Raw genomic sequence first — 22867 nt, forward strand, 5'->3', positions numbered from 1 at the left:
ACACATCTACGGACAGCTTATCTTTGACAAAGGAGCTGAGGGCATACAATGGAGAAAACAAAGTCTTTTCAACAAATGGTGCTGGGAAAACTGGAAAGCCATATGTAAAAGAATGAAAATTGACCATTCTTTTTCACCATTCACCAAAATAAACTCAAAATGGATCAAAGACCTAAAGGTGAGACCTGAAACCATAAGGCTTCTGGAAGAAAACGTAGGCAGTACACTCTTTGACATCAGTATTAAAAGGATCTTTTCGGACACCATGCCTTCTCAGAGAAGGGAAACAATAGAAAGAATAAACAAATGGGACTTCCTCAGACTAAAGAGCTTCTTCAAGGCAAATGAAAACAGGATTGAAACAAAAAAAACCCCACTAACTGGGAAAAAATATTTGCAAGTCATATATCTGACAAAGGCTTAATATCCATAATATATAAAGAACTCTCGCAACTCAACAACAAAACATCAAACAACCCAATCAAAAAATGGGCTGGAGACATGGACATTTCTCCAAAGATATACGGATGGCCAATAGGCACATGAAAAGATGCTCATCATCGCTGATCATCAGGGAAATGCAAATCAAAACTACACTAAGATATCACCTTACACCCGTTAGAATGACAAAAATATCTAAAACTAATAGTAACAAATGTTGGAGAGGTTGCGGAGAAAAAGGAACCCTCATACACTGCTGGTGGGGATGCAAACTGGTGCAGCCACTATGGAAAAGAGTATGGAGATTCCTCAAAAAACTAAAAATAGAACTACCATACGATCCAGCCATCCCACTACTGGGTATTTATCCAAAGAGCTTGAAGTCAGCAATCCCAAAAGTCCTATGCACCCCAATGTTCACTGCAGCATTATTTACAATAGCCAAGACGTGGAAGCAACCTAAGTGCCCAGCAGCAGACGAATGGATAAAGAAGATGTGGTACATATATACAATGGAATACTACTCAGCTGTAAAACAGAACAAAATCATTCAATTTGCAATAACATGGATGGACCTTGAGGGAATTATGTTAAGTGAAATAAGCCAGTGAGAGAATGATAATCTGTGTATGACTCCACTCATATGAGGAATTTAAAATTATGGACTAAGAACAGTTTAGTGGATACCAGGGGAAAGGTGGGGTGGGGGGTGGGCACAAAGGGTGAAGTGGTGCACCTACAACATGACTGACAAACATTAATGTACAACTGAAATTTCACAAGATTGTAACCTATCATTAACTCAATAAAAAAAAAAATTTAGTGTAGAAAAATTCCAAATCATTTTTAAAGTAACACAACTTAAAAACACTACATTCAATGGCCCCATATTAAATTTGTTCTATAAACAAACTTTTAACAATCACAAAAGAAAAATTTTACCGTTTTTAAAGTTTTGTTTTCAAATCCATGTTCATTATAAGGCTATTTTCAACTATTCCAGAAACTATTCCCACTTCATATTTATATGTAAATTACTACTTAAAATTGTTAAAAGACCTGAGGATATAGATCACTTAAACCCTAAGTGTTCTCAACTAACAAGAGAGTTGGAACAAAACAGTATTTACAGTCATGGTTAACTTTTTGTTGTATCAACAACTATTTAGGAGATACCCACATACTCTAACCTCCCTCTCAAAGACCTTCCCTACGTGGAAAATAAAGAAAAGAGGAGTCTTCTCTTGTGCTAAATGTCTACTTCTTTTTTCATTTCTAGTGACTATAATTTTCCTTCTCTCTTAAAATTACACAAAACTCAGCTTGCATATGTGCAATCTTTTATTTATGAGATTTCCTTTAACCAGGTCAGTATGCCCCTGTTCATTTCCTGTTAATCTTTGTTAATTTTCATCCACTGAAATTGCTATTAAAAAAAAAAAGGCTTCCCCATCTATCACTTAATCTTAAATCTGCTGTCTCAAAGGTGCCTCACAAAAGTGCCAAAATTAAATACTAAAAAGAGAAATCTGAGTTTTCTGATGTGCCTTTGCTTTTCAAAAATATTCTCCTGCTTAAATTAAAGAGTATATTGCATACCTGATCCATATCTAAAGTTGTTTCTATCATTTCCTGAAACTTGGAGAAATCAGAACGAAGATCAATAAGAGGAGTCACAAAAACTGCCAACAACAATGTCTGGTGTTTCCCTAAAAGAAAGCAAAAAGAAAAATAAATGAAAAAGTCCTATTTTTAAAAATACAAGACTAGAGATCATAAAAATTCTGCTGTGATAACAAGCATCATTTGATCCAATAAGCACAAATGGTGTGGCAGGTTTCCTAAGTTACTATTTACTCAGGTATTTTAATTCAAAATGTGGTTAGCACTTAATTTATTTTATAGAAAGGGAGATGATCTGGCATCCAAAGCTTCCTCACAAACCACGCCGCTCCTGCCTGTCATAAGGAGTACTAGAGATACAGAAATGTGATATTAATTATGACTAAACGAACTGCCTTTCTCTGTAGATTTAATAACCCAAAGTCAAAGTCATTAAAATAAAATATGTACCTCTAACTTACCTCATAGCCCTACTTTCCATGAATCATAGTGTTCCAGAGGTACCGAATCAAGCCGAGAATTTACAGTGGAATTTTGCTTGATGCTATTTAAGAGTACATGCTGGGGAATTACACGAGGAGGAGTAAGTGAGGCTATAGAGCGCCTAGTGTGAAAAGCACGAATGGAGACCTGGGTGCCAATCCCAGCTCTGCTACCTACTGGCTTTGTGATCTGGAGCACGCTACTCTCAGCCCCCCTTTCCTTGTCTATTACAATGGGAGTGATAACAACAGCTACCCAGAAGATGAATAAATGAGATAACGATACACAACACTTAGTATAGAGCATGACACTTAACAGAAGCTAGCAACAGTTAACCATGTATTACTATTGGTTCTAACATAAGGATTTTTTTTCTGATCTCCAATAAATTCCCTTGGAAAAATTCTGCAAGTGATCTCTAGCACTCTGCATTTCACTCCAAAGCAACAGTTCCCAACCTTTTCCAGAAATGTCAGTAGCTCTCGGTTGAAAAAATGATGAAAGATTCCAACTATGAAGTCAGCAAAACTGTTATAAGAATTCATGTTTTATTAATCACAACAGCATCTACACATATTTAGAAAATAGTACACGTGTGAAACATTATTTAGACAGTCTATAAACAACACTTTGCTCACATGATGTCTGTTGTGCTACAACGCCTGGTTCTTTATTCCACATCAGCTCACATGCTATTGGTAAATCCAGAGATGGCAGGAAAACGCAGAGGTGGCGTTGGTTCACCATTATTTTTCCCCCCAGCCCACTAATGTTTTGAAGTGATCACGGGCAAGCTCTCACATAATTAAAGAGTAAGCTTAGCAATATATGAAGACCTCAGAGTAGTTGGCTTAATGACCATTGTACTTTCCACTACGTTAAGATGTGTGGAAAAGCTGAGTATAGACAAGGGTGCAAAAATATTTGCCCATATTAAAACAAGTTTTTTTTGACTGAACTCTATACCCTGGTTCAGAATTTTAACTTTGATGAAACTGACCATTTATTAGAAGGAAATGCCCTCAAAGAGCATCTCAAAGGAGAAAACAAGAGCCCCAGACTTTAAGGCTGCAAAGAATCACCTGATGTTTGGTGCTACACGCAAATGCAATGGAGATTTATGTAGGCTACTATTTTTTTTCCAAAGATTTTATTTTTTTTTTCGTTTTTCTCCCCAAAGTCCCCTGGTACAAAGTTGTGTATTTTTAGTTATGGGTCTTTCTAGTTGTGGCATGTGGGAGGCCACCTCAGCATGGCTTGATGAGCGGTGCCATGTCCGTGCCCAGGATCCGAACCGGCAAAACCCTGGGCCGCCACAGCGGAGTGCGTGAACTTAACCACTCAGCCACGGGGCCAGCCCCCTAGGCTACTATTATTATTAAAGTTTGTTAATGCTTTTGTTAGTAATTGTTTAAAAAGTTTCATATACTTTGAGGTCTACTTTAACCTTATTTTCTCTATATGCTCTGTTATGTTTCTAGCACATGACTCTGAAGAAGGTAAGGTTTTCCAAGAATACTCACATGGTATTATTACAGAAATAGCTAAATAAATTTGAGAAGCTATCATCCTTAACATGTCCTCTAGCCTCTCAAACACACAGGCCCAGCTTTCTGCAGCTCTTCTCAAATTCAATAAAGCCCCTTCTGCACTCACCTGCTCCCTATCCTGTAAGCTTTCACTAGCATCTTAACTTCCTTCCCCTATTTGTAATTTGTACTGAGTCCCAGTTGCCACTTTCCAACTGGGCTTTTTTTTTTCCCCAATTGATTATGGCTTTTAATTAAAAATAATTATTTAAAGTCATTAAATAATTTTTGTAAATACTCCAGATTCATTGTCAGCCCCTAAAGATTCATTTATAACTCCTTAAAGATTTTATTTTCAAAAGTGCTGTGTGTGCTTCATAAACTGCTGCAAGGTTTAGGTCAATAAGCTTAAGTACCTACATTTGTATAACAACTTAAAGCATAATTTAATCACCATTAAATGTTTCATCATCATTTACTACGATAAAAATTACAACCAATTTCAGGATAAACTGAAAGCCCATTAAGCCCATCAAGCGTTACGTGGTTCATTAAAATATACTCCTGGAATGCTGTCCAGGCCAGCTTCTAAATGCAAACCTTAACCGGTGTATCAACACTAATTCTGAGACTTATTTTCTCCATCTTACCTATGTTCATGCCACTTACTCACAGACTGAGAGAAATACTAAGGTCTTTAGTGAATTTAGACAGGTTAATTTGCAAATGGCAAAAACTGCTTTGGTGTGTGCATTAGCAAAAAATAAAAATGTTGCACTTTCTTGATATGTCACTTCAGAATTTTTTTTATAAAATTCTATTTTTGGAGGATGCAGTGTACCAAATGGTGACAAGTTAATAATACTGTATTGTATATTTGAAAGTTGCTAAGAGAGTAAATCTTAAAAGTTCTCATTACAAGAAAAAAAATTCCCATCTGTATAGGTGATGGATGTTAACTAGACTTACTGTAGTGATCATTTCACAAAATATGCAATTATTGAATCATTATGTTGTACACTTGAAACTAATATGTTATATGTCAACTATACCTCAAGTTTTAAAAGTTATATTCTGGGGCCTGCCCAGTAGCACAGTGGTTGAGTTTGCACATTCCGCTTTGGTGGCCCTGGGTTCGCTGGTTCAGATGCCGGGTGCAGACCTACGCTTGCTGTGGCAGGCGTCCCACATATAAAGCAGAGGAAGATGAGCACAGATGTTAGTTCAGGGCCAGTCTTCCTCAACAAAAAGAGGAGGATTGGTGGCAGATGTTAGCTCAGGGCTGATCTTCCTCAAATCAATTAATTAATTAAATTAAATAAATGCAGACCAGAAGGGTAAAGTCTAGAAGGATACAAAAAAAACTAAGTGGTTACTCTGTTAGAGTTAAACTGGGTGTTGACATTTACTTTATTACTTTTGTTATTATATGGAAAAAATGCATAGCGTGGCCCAGAAATTCTAGTTTTAGGAATCTAATAACAGGAAAAAAACAAAATCAAAACACCAGAGAGGTAGATAGACTTTGAAAGTTTCAATTTCCTGGAACCTTAAAATAATAATAGATGTTAGCTAAATATAAATTGTAGGGGACGGACCAGTGGCGCAGCGGTTAAGTGCACACATTCCGCTTTGGTGGCCCGGGGTTCACCAGTTCAGATCCCAGGTGCGGACATGGCACCGCTTGGCACACCATGCTGTGGCAGGCGTCCCACACATAAAGTAGAGGAAGATGAGCATGGATGTTAGCTCAGGGCCAGTCTTCCTCAGCGAAAAGAGGAGGATTTGCAGCAGTTAGCTCAGGGCTGATCTTCCTCAAAATAAATAAATAAATAGTAAAGAATGATTAATAGTATTTAACATTTAAAATGTCAAACAATGGAGGTTATGGCAACTGACAATTAGTACTACATACATGTTTACCTCACCAATATATTCTATTACACTTTTGCATACAGCCAGTTCTGTTAAAATACAAGATAAGCATCCCTAAAAATGATAGCACTATGTAAAATTGTGCAAGAAAAACCATAGTTTATGAGAAAAATGGGGTTAGGGCACAATACTCAGAAACTTCATCACATTAAAAAAAAAAGATAGGAACCTAATAAAAGCAGTTGCACAGTTTTACATATGTGAAACTAAACAGTCAAGAAATATGTAAATACTACAATAAACAATGTACTTTACTTTGCAAAAGACCTAAGGTTTGCTTGCAGAGGTGGACTTCTGAAGGGCTAGGACTTGTGAATTATTATGAAATGATGAGAAGTGTCTAAAATGGGATGCAAAATTCTAACACGAGATGTGAATGACGGTGGTGCATAACATACACCGTGAACTGAGGTCACTGGCAGACATCTGAGGTGCACGTGTGTGCCTGTGTCTATAGACATTTTGTGTACTTCTACAGTGCTCAGTTCAGCTGGGTGGAGTTTTCTGCTTTCACCTACTGTTTCCTTCAGACAAAATGGTACATAAGCAATGCAAAATTCACATTCTGTTCAAACTGTTCCATAATATATCAACCACAGTGGAACAAATCTACGTTTTTTTGTTTCTTTGGTTTTTTATTAAAGATTTTATTTTTTCCCTTTTCTCCCCAAAGCCCCCCAGTACATAGGTGTATATTCTTAGTTGTGGGTCCTTCTAGTTGTAGCATGTGGGATGCCGCCTCAGCATGGCTTGATGAGCAGTGCCATGTCCACACCCAAGATTTGAACTGGTGAAACCCTGGGTCATCACAGTGGAGTGTACAAACTTAAGCACTCAGCCATGGGGCCAGCCCAAATCTATACTTTTAAAACAAGTGTTATAGCAGAATTGACCATATAATTTTGCTTAAAGACTGAAACAACATGTATCAATATATTAATAATGACTCTCCCTGGACACTATGATAATTACCTATAATTTATGTTGCTTTTATAAACTGTTACATGAAATTTAAAGAAAATATTTCCAGGGCCGGCCTGGTGGTACACATTCCGCTTCTCAGCAGCCCAGGGTTCATCGGTTCAGATCCTGGGTGTGGACATGGCACTGCTTGGCACGCTATGCTGTGGTAGGCGTCCCACATATAAAGTAGAGGAAGATGGGCATGGATGTTACCTCAGGGCCAGGCTTCCTCAGCAAAAAAGAGGAGGACTGGCAGTAGTTAGCTCAGGGCTAATCTTCCTCAAAAAAATAAAAAGAAAAAAAGAAAAAAGAAAGAAAATGTTTCCAAAATACAAAATTCAACCAAATCTTATTTAGTAGCTTCAAAGGCTAAGTTTAAAAAGCGCTAAATTAGTAAAGCAGATTCCTTTCCGGAAATACCAAATCAATTGCTTTTTTTTTTTTTTTTTTTGAGGAAGATTAGCCCTGAGCTAACATCCGCGCCCATCTTCCTCTGCTTTATATGTGGGATGCCTGCCACAGCATGGCTTGCCAAGCGGTGCCATGTCTGCACCCGGAATCCGAACCGGAGAACCCCAGGCCACCAACGGAACAAGTGAACTTAACCGCTGTGCCACCAGGCCAGTCCAAATTAATTGCTTTTATATTCTTATCTTCCATTTAGAAGGAAACTAAGCAATCAAGTAAAAAATGTGATTATTTATTAGACTAACTTACTATGTTATTTAGGGTTAAAAAAGCAATGGAGATAAGTGCAGGTACTATAGAAATCAGAGAAAGAAACCACTAGTCTGTGTGAGAAGGTCAGAGAAGGCTTTGCAGAAAGAGTAACATCTGAGCTCAATCCTGGAAATATCAGTAGGGGTTCATCACATGAACAAGGTAGGAAAGGACATTTAAGAGGGGAAAAACAAGCACAAAAGCTTAAAAGGGCACAGCATGTCTGGAGATGAACTCCTGCACAGGTGAGGGAGTGTAGAGGAAGCTGAACAGGGGAGCAGCGGCCAGATCATTCAAAGGAAGAGGGCTTTTTCCTGTAGGTTATGGGAAGCAATTACCGTGTTCTGAACTGAAGGGGAACAAATGACATGATCAGATGTGCTATGAAAGATGACTTTGGGTGTACCGAGGAGTATGCACAGACCAGGGGAGGGAAATTAGCAAATGTGAGATATTTAAGAAGTATATTGAACAGAAACAAATGATTAATTGGATATGGGGAGAGGGAAGGGTTAACTTTCTCAGTATGATAGCTGTTACAACAAAATTAATCAATAAAACAACCTCGATACTTAGTGGAGTTGTTTTAAGCACTATCAGAAATTTGTCCTAAATGCAGAATACTATTATTTTAGGTTGTGTCTCAACTTTTTCATTTTAAGAGAAATGAGGAATAAGGGAGGCCAGGTGTATTTTTCAAATAGTTATATCTGACAGGAGAAAGATAATTTAGAGCAGAGCATTTATCACTTGATGCAAATCTACTTTCTATAGTGTTGCTGCCCTCTGCTGTCTCTGAATTTACTTTATCTTCTTTTTTGTTTCAGGAATAACACTAAGATATCATTTAATCTAAAGTTACCAAAAACCAAAAATATCCCAAGATGTCAGGAGAACACACTCAATTTCTAGCAGTACACTAATATACTAAAAAAAACTTTTAAGTCATGATTTTGCTTTTAAAGATAGGGCATTTTGGTTTATTTCCCTCATAAATTAGCCCCACTCTTGGCTTTCTCCATGAAATCTGTAGGTTAAGGAGCTGTGCTGAACTCCACAAAATGCCATTCTGCTGTTTCTTTAAAAACTTGAGACGTTAGTTAGGTTCACAATAACCAGGGCATACCTAGTCTCCAATGTTCCATGTTACAGAAAGAAGAGAACACAGCTCTTAGCACAAGACCTGAAACAGTCTTCCTCCTCTAACATTTTCTAGGCCGAGTGACATCAAATACCTAACTAGACATCAGTTACCAAGTAGACAATGTGAAGCATTTGATTTAGACTCTCTCTCACAGGTCTATATAACTTAAGTGTTACACCAAAAAAATAAAGAATTACTGACTTGTTGCAAAAGTCTCATCAAATACATTATTAGGCTACACATTTGCAGGGGGGTTGAGGAAGAGAGTCAAGCTACTCTCAACCCCAGTTCCTACCTTCCATGCTCATCCCCAGGAATGAGAAAGACTACCCAAAAAATGTACAGAGCAGTATTTCTTATCTTTTTTTTCAGGGGTAGGGTGGGGAGTGGAGTGGGTTTACATATGCTTTTGATATCCAATGAAAATTACAGATTCTTTCCCCAGAAAAAAATATACATATATATAAAATTTTGCATAAAATTTCAGGACACTTCCAAGACTTTATTCAAGAATCCCAGTTTTAAAGTTCCTGGTATTTAGTGAAAAGATGGACAAAAATAGAACTCTGGGGGGTGGGGTCACGGGGCACTTAAGAGAAAGGTAAAAAATAGAAGGATACAATCCAGCAATTCTACTTCTGGGTATATATTCCAAGGAAATGAAATCACTATCTTGAAGAGATTATCTGCACTCCCACGTTCACTGCAGCATTATTTATAACAGCCAAGAAATGGAAACAACCCAAGTGTCCACCAATGGATGTATGGATAAAGATGTGAGAGAGATATATATATGTACATATATATAATAGAGCATTACTCAGCCATAAAAAAGAAGGAAATTCTAACATTTGTGACAACATGGATGAACCTTGAGGCCTTTATGCTAAGTGAAGTAAGTCAGAGAAGACAGATACACAAAGAAGTGAGTATGATCTCACTTAGATATGGAATCTAATAAGACCAAACTTATAGAAACAGAACAGACTGGTGACTGCCAAGGATGAGGGTTTGGGGGTGAGAGAAATGCACGAAGGTGGTCAAAAGGTACAAAGCTTCAGTTACAAGATAAATAAGCTCTGGGAATATAATGTGCAGTATAACGACTATAGTTAAAAATACTGTATGTATATTTGAAAGCTGCTAAGAGAGGAGATCTAAAAGTTCTCACGAGAAAAAAAATTTGTGCCTATGTATGGTGATAGATGTTAACTAGACTTACCGTGGTGATCATTTCAAGATATATACAAATATTAAGTCACTACGTTATACTCCTTAAATGAATACAATGTTTACATCAATGACATCTCAATAAGATGGGAAGGAAAAAAAAACCTGTCAAACTCAGCAGTGAAACCTGGGAAGATAAGGACTGGACCATGTTCCCTGGATTTAGCAACAAGTCAGTCACTTAGTAAATGCCCTGTGAGTACTGTGGTCAGGCTGGAAGCCATCCAAGTGAATGAAAGATAGAAATGGAGGCTTTCAGAAACTTGCCTGGGAATGGAAAGAGGCAGAGAGATATGGGTGACACAAGAAGACGACATAGGGACAAGGATATCTTTTTTAAAAAAACAGGATAGATATGAATTATTTTTAAAATACTTTGTGGTAAAGAGCCATTAGAGAGATTAAAGGGAAGTGAGAGATAAGAAGTAAAGAGGTGGGGCCAGCCCGCGTGGCTTAGTGGTTAAGTGCAGTGCACTCCACTTTGGCACCCTGGGTTCCGTTCCCAGGCACAGACCTACACCACACATCAGCAGCCAAGATGTGGTGGCAACTCACGTACAAAATAGAGGAAGACTGGCACAGATGTTAGCTCAGGGCAAATCTTCCCCAGCAAAAAACAACTATGCTTATCAGGGGCTGGCGGCTGGCCCAGTGGCATAGTGGTTAAGTTCACATGCTCCGCTTCAGTGGCCCAGGGTTCACAGGTTTGGATCCTGGGCGCAGACCTAGCACCACTTGTCAAGCCATGCTATAGCGGCATCCCACACGAAATAGAGGAAGATTGGCACGTCTAACTCAGTGACAATCTTCCTCAAGTGAAAAGAGGAAGATTGGCAACAGATGATAGCTCAGAGCCAAGCTTCCTCAAAAATACAAAACAAAACAAACACCTATACTTGTCAGGGCAAGTTGATTTTATCCACCAATACTATATTAATTAACTTCATTGCTAATTAGCTTATATGTGACCTCACTCACTTTATTCTGGTAACTTCAACTGTTAGAGAGGACCAAGATGTTTTGTCTTAACTTTCTTTCACAGGTGTGCCATAGAGGTTAACCACTAGGCCGGGAATTTGCCTATGCTGTGTCCTTTAAGTTCCTGCAAGGTAATGACCCCTGGTCAAGGCAGGAAACATACTAATTGTGCTGTTTGTAATCAAGGGTCTGAGGATATTCAGGGAGGTCTGTTCAGCCTGTCAGCATTGTTTACTGGGATTGAGGATTTGCACCTGGTCTCAGGGAGGCTTCCCAGAGGGCACTGCTACAGAAGCTAGTAACAGAACAGGAATGTGCCCAGGAGGCCAGCAAAACATAAAAAAGCCCAGCCAAGACTCCATTTTAGGCTCCTTGGTTCCAAGGTGCTCTGCACACATTGGTGGTCCCTGATCCAAGAGAGAAAGAACACCTCACTACAGACCTTTCAAAAGGAAGGACAATAGGAACCTGCACCTGACCTCTCTGCCCCTGTGCCGTGACAGCCTTTCCCTGTGATGCATATCCTGACTTTAGTGCTGCTGCTAGACTGTGTCCTTTTTCTGTAATAAACTGTACATTTGTAGGCACTGTCATTCTGGGTCCTGTGAGTCTTCTTTAGCAACTGAACCCTGTTCAACTGCTGCTGTTAGTGCAACAGGCCTATTAATAAACCCAGAAACCCTAACATTCATTTCTAAAAAGCAAAACTTCTAAGTTGTCTCATGACTCCTGGCTTCTGTTTTTTAGTAACAAACCTGTTATTAGGAAAACTTACAGAGTATGTCACCAAAACCAACTGTTAGCACATTTGCTAACTATGTTCAGAGTGAAGGAAAACAAAATCATTCTGTTACCTTCATATTTTTCCAGAGCCTGTATAACATTAGGGAGCTGATTTATACCCTGATAGAGTCGATAGCAATCTTGTAAGTTTGCTGCTTGTCTTTGAAATTTCTTGGCAAGTCGGTTAAGATCTGGGAATCGACGAAGTAAATCTTCTTGTAAACTTTGTCTCAATTCTGCATCTTCTACAAAAGCTTCCACTAAATTTAATCTGAAACAAATTATACTATAATTAATCTTAAATATTTCTGCATAAAATTAAAACTTGTCAAACAGGTACATGAGTCTCAACTAAATGAACTAAAAAGTTCCATGTAAGAAGCTTGAATCTATCCTGAAATGTTAGCTTTTAATAGAGGATGAAAAGCTCTATAGCATTGTGATGTAAGCAGTTTCTGATTAGTTAATAACCAAATTAATGTTAAGTGGTATTATAAGATACTGATATATATCCAATTTTGTTTGACTTTCACCAAATTGAATAGAAGAATTTCATTACTGGGACATTGTTGTTAACAAAGACATTATTGCACACGTAAATAATGATCTTTAATGAAACAGAATTACAATTCAAGAATGTTGCCAAATCCAATACTTATTCTATCAGAAGGTCTTATAAATTTTCAAAATGCATCCTAAAACTAGCTCATGACAGCACAAAGCCAAAAATTTGTAACTGAAATAAGCTTATTGCTTCCCAAAGTTACTAAGTACAATCTTAGCTTGTGTTAAGAACTATAAAATATGCAGTTCATATTGCTTTTACCATTTATTGGAATGAGTGGCTTTCCATTTTTTTCACTGTAACCCACAGCAAGAAATAACTTTTTACATCATGAGCCAGCACATGCACGCATAGACATTGTAGTAAGCACATTATGCCACCTCAAAACACGCCACTTTGGCAGAAGGAATATTTTGAGAAGACAACTGAGGAGCAGCAGAAAAAACTAAAGCTCTCTGCCTTCTCCCTATTTGCATTAAAGCAGGACCTTAACTTACAAAGGTGTCCGGCATCCTTCTTTACTAGGAAGAACAAAAGTTAACCACTCCAGACAACTTTAGACCTTTATCAGCTTGGAGATGGTACCAGAGGAATCTACATAACAAACTTTACTAGCTAGCCTTTTTCTACCATTAGTTTCCCAAATATTTGCCTTCCCACAATTTGCAGCCCTAGGAACTCAAAGTCTTTTTCCTTTGTCTTGTCATTCTCTAAAATTATTGCTCCTTTGCTAAGATGCTAAGTAAGCCCAAATTCTAACCAACCCTGGAATTACTCATCTCTGAGTGTACCCAGGTGTAAGCATGAGCTTCTTTTGTTATCTCTTGTTAATGTCTTTTGTCAGTTCAGTTTACAGGGCCCCAGCCAGATAATTTAAAAGGGTAATAGGCAAAAGAAATTTTCCTCCCCTATAAAATATAATTAAAATAGATGTCAGAAAACAACACTTACTCTTACTATATGTGATGCGCTCTTATTTTTCTATTGCATTTAACTTTTCAAAAATGCTGGTTTATTACTCATTACACTAATTTCACAACCCACTATGGGGGTCACAACTTGCAGTCTGAAAACCAATGTTGTAGATGTTATTGAAATAATAGCTGGAAGGTAAATTTTAAGAATCAAAGGTAGGGAAAATTACCACGGGCACTGCAAATGGTCCAAGATTCAGAAGGCTATCAGATGAGCAATCCTTCTCCTTATATTTGTAAACTATATGAGCAGTAATTAACCATCAAATTACACAGGAAAAGAGAACAGAAATAAATTTGCTTCCTAAATCTCTTAACTATTCACCAGTCTCTCCATCAACATTTATGATTCCTACATCATCAAAATGTTCATCCGTCATGTTACATGACGGAAAAAACATGCTGCCCCCAGAGTAATCACATAACCACCATTTATTATTTAAGGTAGGATTTCCCAACCTTGGCAACACTCACATTTAGGCTACATAATTCTTTGTTGTAAGGGGCTGTTCTCTGGTGGTTAACAGCATCCCTGCCTTCTATCCACTACTCTCTCTCCAGTGTGATGACCAAAAATGTTTCTAGACACTGCCAAATGTCCTTTGGAGGGAAACAGTGCCCCAGGTTGAGAACCACTGGTTTAAAGGCACTTGAATAAAAATTCACTTTTAAAAGATGAAAATAAAGAGAAAAATAATTAAAACTTTATAGAATGTCAAGAGAATATCTAGGCAGCTGGCAGTAGATGTATTTGTTATGGCAAATGCCAAATCAGTGGGAAAAATAATCTGCTACCAAACTTGTATTATGAACCAGCCACCGGGGCTATAAACAAACATCGAGCATAATTTAGGCACTTACTGACCCAGAAAAGACTTCTATGGCATGTACCAGATTTAAAAAGCAAAACAAAAATGAGCAATGGATGCAGCCAAGTCACACAGTCCATTAAAGAAAACTGGGGCCTTCCTAGCTAAGCCTCCGGCTCTACTTGGGCTTCTCCAAGTTTGGTCCAAGATGACCAGCATCAAATTACTTGGAGGTGGATAATGATACAGAATTCCCGGGGGGTGGGGTCCAGCTGTGAAATTTCAAGGAGCTTCTCCAGAGATTCTTATGCACACAACAATGTGAGAAAAAGTCTGAATCCAAACAATCATAAGAAATCCCTGAATTCTCATGATAATGAGGGGAGAGAGGCATAAGGGTTGAAGAAAGGATGAAAGAAACCTGATGCTGGCTGATGCCGATGGTTACCCCCTCATCTTTCTTTTTCTCTTCTTTCCCTAAAAACCTAAATTCTTACGTCACTCTCAGGTAAATAGCAGGAATCCATAGAGAAGTTATTTCTGATCAAGAATCTTCCTATGCTTCTTCCCTGTTCCAAGCATCTTATCAGTTTCCTCTCAAACTGACCAGAGAATGAATCACAGGTATCAACACTGTTCAAGGGTATAAAGTTCCAATAAGAGAATTAAGAAGTGAAACAGCAAGGGAAGGAAAAAGCTTTTACAACACACAGCACGAGGTAATATACACACAGCCCCCTCAGTCTTTGGTCCAGTTAACATTAAAAGCTTAATAAACTGCTAGTTTCACAAGCCTATTCAGTATGCCATTTCAGAAATAATTACAGTGTCAATTTATGTTCTGGCTAACAGAAAAATTTTTAAAAAGGCTGCTCTGCTGTTTCCATGACAATGCCACTTTTACATCACAATTTTAGAAGTACCGAAGTTCCTGTTGGCATAACATACTATACCTGCCAATCCTACTCAATAAAATTACTCGGCTATATGCAATTGATGTATTAATTTGCGAAATGACTAGAATACAAGATAATTTGGGGAAGTTAGTGTCTAAAATTCCAACAGAATCAATCATGGAATTACTCACAAAATTTTTGGTATTCTTAAAAATCAACATTCTGTCCTTTCTTTAAAACTAGCATTTTGGGGCTGGCCCCGTGGCCTAGTGGTTAAGTTTGGCGCACTCTGCTTCAGTGGCCCAGGTTCGCAGGTTCGGATCCCAGGTGCAGACCTACACTACTCGTCAGCCATGCTGTGGCAGCAACCCACATATAAAATACAGGAAGACTGGCAGAGATGCTAGCTCAGGGCTAATCTTCCTCAAGCAAAAAAAGAGGAAGATTGGCAACAGATGTTAGTTCAGGGCTAATCTTCCTCAGGGGGAAAAAAACCTAGCATTTCTGATCTCTCAATGTAGGAACTGTTGATTGAAATTTTATGACAGCATATTTATACAGCTGAGAATAAATCTGTTACCTAAAGAATAGCAATTACAAGTTTTTGAGTCTCTTCTTTGTATGTTCTTCACATGGTTTAACGCAGTCAGAAGCATTCATTTGATATAATAAGTAGCAGATATTCTGCTAGGCCTGAGAAGATAAAAAAAGAGTATGGCAAGATATAAAAGAGAGAAACATACTGGGGAGGGGAGAGGAGGCAACAGCAGAGACTTGAAGGGAGAACAGTAGAGGGTGCACTGGAAGAAAACTCAAGCAGAGAAGAACAGGAAAAACTTTAACCAGTAAGACGGAAGGTTGGTTTTGGAAAGGAAAAAGCATTTCTTCTTCTCAGAAAGAGCCAGGAAGTAAAACACTGAAAATACAGATACATTTTGAGATTGTAAGGATTAAAGAGGAGATCATCTGCACAGAAGCAGAGGGAGCTGAAGGCTTTCAGGGAAAGTAAAAAATCTGGGGGCCAGCCGGGTTGGCCTAGTGGTTAAGTTTGGCACACTCTGCTTCAGCAGCCCAGGTTTGGTTCCCAGGCACCGACCTACACCACTCTTTTGTCAGTGGCCATTCTGTAGCAGCAGCTCACATACAAAAAGGAGATTGGCAGGAGCCGGCCCCGTGGCCAAGTGGTTAAGTTCACGCGCTCCGCTGCAGGCGGCCCAGTGTTTTGTTGGTTCGAATCCTGGGCGCGGACATGGCACTGCTCATCGAGCCACGCTGAGGCAGCGTCCCACATGCCACAACCAGAAGGACTCACAACTAAGAATATACAGCTATGTACTGGGGGGCTTTGGGGAGAAAAAGGAAAAAAAAAAAAAATGGAGATTGGCAACAGATGTTAGCTAAGGGTGAATCTTCCTCAGCAAAAAACAGACAAAAACGTAGCTGCCTTTCCAGAGCAGGCTGGATGGGAAGGCAAATGAAATTCAAAGGGGCTAGCAGATCAGCCCAGAGACCACAATAAAGGGATCTCCAGGGACCAGCCCTGTGGCTGAGTGGTTAAGTTCATGCACTCCGCTGTGGCGGCCCAGGGTTTCACCAGTTCGAGTCCTGGGCACGGACATGGCACTGCTCATCAGGCCATGCTGAGGCGGTATCCCATATGCCACAACTAGAAGGACCCACAACTAAGAATATACAGCTATGAACCGGGGGGCTTTGGGGAGAAAAAGGAAAAAAATAAAATCTTAAAAAAAAAAAAAGGATCTCTACTAAACATTTTAGAAGTAGAGAAAACAGTGGTGGGAAAGCAGTGGAATGGAAGCCCTCCTGTTCTTCCTCAGAGGCTACAGCAATGCTTCACTGTTTTAAAGAAAGTGCACTCACTATATGATCTCCAGACCTGTTCCCACAGAATATGGACTACTAACTAAAGATATCCTTGTACAAAAGAATAAGATAACCTGGAAATTGGTCTAGGAGTACATTGCCTCAAAAACCATGATATACTGTCACATAAGCACTACCGTCTCTAAATTTATAGGAGCCATGCTTATATTGGAGATTTGTTTCTAATAAGACTGCTACATTAATCATGTTACATTTTACATAAAAATATTCAATTTTACACTAGAAAGCAGTAAGAATACCAAACTCAACATATATAAATTATTTTACCAGACATTTCATTTAAGAGTGAACTGTTTCATATGCTAATATATATTCAATGATCTTTAGAGAATTCTAACTTTAAAGAAATGTGGGAAAATTACCAAGGCTTCAGATGAATCTATGGAAAGACAAAAAACCCAAAAAACCCTAAAAACCCTAAAAGATTAAAAGCAACAGTACTAACATAAGTACAAACATGAGGACTCTTGGGATCTACCAGAAAATAAGTGAAAAAATAGTAATATGGACAGAGTTCTCAGAATTTCTAATTTGATTGTTAGATAAAGCAGAAAAAGGAAGAAATACCTAGAAAATCACCCCTAAATGGTAATAACATATCATTCTCATTGGAGATAAAGTATTTAAGCCATTAGCTAAAAAGTACTGGGGCCAGCCCAGTGGCGTAGTAGTTAAGTTCGCACACTCTACTTCAGCAGCCCGGGGTTTCGGGTTCAGATCCTGAGCACAAACCTACACGCCACACATCAAGCCATGCTGTGGCCGCATTCCACATACAAAGTGGAGGAGGATTGGCATGTATGTTAGCTCAGGGCGAATATTCCTCATCAAAAAAGAAAAGTATTTGTAGTCTCAACGCAAATAGGTTTTAGTTTTAGTGAAGGGAAAGATGAGCAGTGTAATAAAGCGATTCCAGGATATAACTTTAATAAAAGCCAAAATAATGTTTCATTTCTGATGATAAAATCTAATTTGGATCAAATTCAATACAAGCGACAGAAGGAATAAATACAGTACAGTGATTAAGGGCACAGGTTCTGGAGTCAGGCTAGCCTGGCTTTAAATCAGGTACCCATCACATTACAGCTGATCAATGTGAGATGCTCAGCAAAGTGCCAGGCACCAGTCTTACTACCCTCCTCCTCCTAATCACTCGACAATAATTTTAAAATACTCCCATTTTCATCATTATTCCTAAATTTATCACTGGGCTATAGTCCTTGACAAGATATATGCACCAAACTCAAAGATCTAGTCACACCTGTTCTTATGTCTGCTCTAATAAAAAAGAAAAAGAAAAATCTTTGCTTTCCTTAACATAATTCACCCTAATAGCTAGATATTTTAAAACTAACTCCCTACAGTTTCAAGAGGGTGGAGTAAAGAGATTTCCACTATTTTCTCTTCTGGAAAATTACCACAAAACAATGACGACATTAAAAAACAAAAAAACTTGATTTAATGTGTAACCCTGAAGAAAGATCAATCCTAAATACTTAGAGAGAGATCACAGATTTGCCCCGAGAACCCCAGGAAGGTGTAACTAGGAAGGAAGCTCGAGCTAGCACAGCAGGTGGAGTTGAGAAAGGGTGATCAAAACAAGGAGACAGTCTAAACAAAAGCCTCCATAAGGAAGTGTAACTTTTTCTTCCCACTCTGGAATTTCAGCATTTGGCCTTGAAAATCACAGGCCTTCCCACTTGCTGCTATAAAAAAAAAAATTCTCACCAACATAAAAAGGAGAAAATATTTTCCTCTTATCCCACAGGTGCAGAAAAGCAGATATCCTAACTCGTAAGGCCAACCTCGCAAATGTTATTTCTAATAAATAAGCCTCATAAGACCACCAGACTTTGGAAATTATTGCACTATTCTGTGAAAGTAACCTTTACTTACCCTCTAAAACAAAGTCTAATTTTGATATCCTGCCTTCTAAATAATTTGTTACTCTGGTAATAATATATAAATGACATGTCAGGTTTCTGAAGGTGTAAATACACCCATGCTCTAGTTGTTAAGCCAGAAGGGGACCACTGACACTTGCTCTGTTCCCACAAGCCCAAAGTTAAAAAAAATAACCAATGACCTACAGCTTGAGTTATTTAAATTACCTAGTATTTCTTAAAAAAAAAAAATTAAAAGACAAGAGAACACAAATTTTTGCTTGTTTACACACAGACATCCCATGGAAGGATACTCAAGAAACTGCTAAGATTGGCTGCTCCCCAGGCAGTGATGGCAATTCAGAGAGTACAATAAGAAATGTGTCCCTGAGCTATACAACAGAGGGGCCTGAGGAAGGGATCCTGGGCACTGGCGGGACAAGGGTAGGAGACTTATCACCATATATCCTTCTGTTCTGTCTGAATCTTGACACATATAAATGTAGTTACTTATTCACAAATAATTAAAATTATAAACTGCCTTAATTACTTGCAAATATCCAATCCTATTTTTTTTTTTAAGATTTTCTTTTTCCTTTTTCTCTCCAAAGCCCCCCAGTACACAGTTGTATATTTTTAGTTGTGGGTCCTTCTAGTTGCATGTGGGGTGCCGCCTCAGCATGGCTTGATGAGCGCTGCCATGTCCACACCCAGGATCCGAACCAGCGAAACCCTGGGCCGCCTAAGTGGAGCACGTGAACTTAACCACTCGGCTACATGGCTAGGCCCAATTTTAGCATTTCAACTTCTGCATTTTCAATAAAATACTGGCATACCCACAATTCACTAACCTCATGAGTTATTTTTAGTGTAAGGCTCTTTAAGAATCTACGGGATCAACACTTAGCTTGGTAATTATTTGCAGGGTATCTTAACAATACTGATCATTATTTTATGTTTGCTTGGCATCTTCCCACACACAGAGTCAAAAGATCATTATGCTTTTGTATACCATCAGTATTCAGCAGTTATTCACAAATTCTGGAATGATTTGACAACATCAACGCCATAAAAATAATGAATCTCTTTTACCCATTCTGGCAATGTGTAATGTGCCAAATGGAAAACATCAGGTACACAACAAGGTCTTTAGAAATGACCTAATTATTGAGAAAGGTAAAGTAAATTAAAGTATATCCATTCAATTAAACGTGATATACTTATGAAAAATGCTGAATACAAAGACAAAACAGCAACACTAAAAAATGCTTATGATAATATGAGCCTAAGTGGGGAAAAAACTAAGGCACACAACTATATTAGGATTACAACTACGTTTAAGACAAAGTAACATACTGCACTACACAAAATGATTCCATTTATATAAAGTTCAAAAACAGGCAAAACTAATCTGTGACGTTAGGACAGTGATACTCGTAGAGTGAGGAGGGGTAATAACTAGCAGGAAATCGAAGGGAGTTTCTGGGATGCTGGTTATGTTGTTTCTCAACTTGTGTGTTTTTACGCCAATGTGTTCACTTTGTGAAAATCCATCAAGCTGCACACTTAGGATTTGTGCTCTTATGCATATTATACTTCATTTGGAAGTTTTAAAATGTATCTAAAACAAAAGACAAAAATAAAATACACCCAAATGCTAACCATATTAAGGTAGCAAGATTAAATAACTTTTTCTTTTATTTCCTCAACTTTAAAAGTTTTCTGAAATATATGTTTAGGCTGCCTTAAACCCTTTACAGAACAAGGAAGAATAAGTGCTTCCTATGTGCCAGACCTTGTTCACAGTACTTTACACATATTAAATCACCTAATCCTCATAACACTATGAAGTAGGTGTGTCATTACTGTCATCTTAAAAGTGAAGAAACTGCAACACAGAGGTTGAGTAACTGGCCCCAAGATAACACAGCTAATGAGTGCTAGAGTCATAATTTGAACCAAGGTATGCTGGCTCCCAAGTTGATGCTCCGAAACAATATCCATACCATCTAATAAAATTTTACTTTATGGGCCAGCCCCAGTGGCCTAGTGGTTAAGTTTGGCACATTCTGCTTTGGCAGCCTGGGTTTGGCTCCTGGGCGCAGACCTACACTGTTCTGTCAGCAGCCATGCTGTGCTGGTGGCCCACATACTAAAAAATAGAGGAAGACTGGCACTGATGTTAGCTCAGGGCTAGTCTTCCTCAGCAAAAAAATAAATAAATAAATAACTTTCTATAGTGAAAAAAACATTATTAAGAAAATAAATCACTTAATCTAAATCATTACTACTCTCTTACTATGTACCTCTCTGTGCACTTAGATGCTTAAAATACAGGTGCAAAACTGCATATTAAAGTAAGTGGTATAGCAGCCAGCCCTGTGGCCTAGTGGTTAAGTTTGGCATGCTCCGCTTCAGGGGCCCATGTTTGGTTCCCAGGTGCAGACCTACACCACTCGTCTGTCAGTGGCCATGCCGTGGCGGCAACCCACCTACAAAACAGAGGAAGACTGGCACAGATGTTAGCTTAGGGTGAATCTTCCTCAGGAAAAACAAACAAACAAACATTAAGTGGTATAATCATATGGAATAACTGCAAGTCACCCACAGCTTATAGAAGTGTAGGCTAGTAATATACCTCTCTTCTATTCTGTTCTTGTCCATGAGCGGCTGCTTAATCCACTGGTTAACCAGTCTTTGTCCTTGAGGGGTTTTGCACTTATTCAGCAATGCAGCCAGAGACTGGGAGCCAGTGGTATCTTCAACAGAACCCTAGTAAACAAAACATAAAATAGAAAGAATGGCACGCTCATTAGTGAAAACCTTACTATGCCATGAAAGATAATTAAATAATTTTGGGAACAAGAACACTTAATACTCTTCAAATATTAAATGAGAAATTTGCACAAAAGTTTCTCTTCCTATTGGCACAGATGTTAGCTCAGCAACCATCTTCTTCAAACAAACAGAAGAAGACTGACAACAGATGTTAGCTCAGGGCCAATCTTCCTCACACACAAAAAAGTTCCTCTTCCTAAAATCAAACTTTCAACCTGTTAATCTGTGTTTTCTGCTGTATTTTTTCCCCAAACCAAAATCACTTCATAATTACTACAGTTTTAGAGATAAAACTTAAAATGTAATTTTAAAAAACTGCTGTAACACTCACTTTGGCAGCACATATAACTGAAATGATACAGAGATTAGCATGGCCTCTGTGCAAGGATAACACGCAAATTCGTGAAGTGTTTCATATTTTTGTTTTTGAAAATAACTTAGTATTAAAAATTACCAGTTAGAAAAGAAACGCTGCTGTTAAGATACAAAATTATTCATAGGCCAAGGCAAATACTATTTATACAGCTTGCAACTAGAAAAACTTAGTAATTCAAAACTATTTATCTATTCTAAGTATAACAATATTTCAAAATACTTAAGCTCTTTAATGAGATTCTTCAGTACATATCAAAGGAAACATTTTTTAACCATTCACTATTATTAATCCATGTATTTTTTTTTTTTTTTACCTGGAAAAGGTTAAGGGCTCTGACTGCTGCAATATCCAATTTCATGTACTGGCTGAAGTCAAAAGTAGTCAGTTCAAACTGACCGAAGTTTGAGTCATCTGATAAGAGTTCTAAAAACTTGATTACTGCAGACAACGACGAAACAGCAACCTAAGATTAAGAAGTTACAACAGAAGATTGTTATCACTACAATTCTAACAAACAAATGGCAAAATGAAAATAAAGTCTGAACAGTATCCTTTTTCTTGGTGTTCCTTCCCAATCCAAACAAAGAAATCAGACAAAGTTTAAAGAAATCTCTTCAGGGCCGGCCCCGCAGCTGAGTGGTTAAATTTGCACACTCCGCTTTGGTGGCCCAGGGTTTTGCGGATTCAGATCCTGGGCGCAGACCTAGCACTGCTCATCAAGCCATGCCGAGGTGGCATCCCACAAGCCACAACTAAAAGGACTCACAACTAAAAATATACAACTATGTACTG

General features: G+C 38.3%; 1 protein-coding gene and 1 non-coding gene across 5 annotated transcripts in view; one reads left to right on the top strand and one right to left on the bottom strand.

Moving 5' to 3' along the window:
- Positions 1–22867, bottom strand: part of MSH2 (mutS homolog 2) — a 73886-nt gene that overhangs the window by 35260 nt on the left and 15759 nt on the right. For all 4 annotated transcript variants that reach the window (XR_011526097.1, XR_011526096.1, XR_011526098.1 and 1 more), the window contains exons 5-8: positions 22389–22538; positions 21500–21633; positions 11901–12100; positions 2041–2150 (exon numbers count right to left, since the gene is read on the bottom strand). Coding sequence is in view for 1 of the 4 variants with exons in the window: in XM_008530908.2 (XP_008529130.1) it covers positions 2041–2150; positions 11901–12100; positions 21500–21633; positions 22389–22538 (594 nt within the window). In the remaining 3 variants the exon portion in view is untranslated. The remainder of the gene's footprint in view (positions 1–2040; positions 2151–11900; positions 12101–21499; positions 21634–22388; positions 22539–22867) is intronic.
- On the top strand, positions 22017–22121 carry LOC139075867 (U6 spliceosomal RNA). Its single transcript, XR_011526779.1, has one exon. It is a non-coding gene; the product is annotated as a U6 spliceosomal RNA (small nuclear RNA).

This window comes from Equus przewalskii, chromosome 14, assembly GCF_037783145.1.
Source record: "Equus przewalskii isolate Varuska chromosome 14, EquPr2, whole genome shotgun sequence".
Taxonomy (NCBI): Eukaryota; Metazoa; Chordata; class Mammalia; order Perissodactyla; family Equidae; genus Equus; species Equus przewalskii.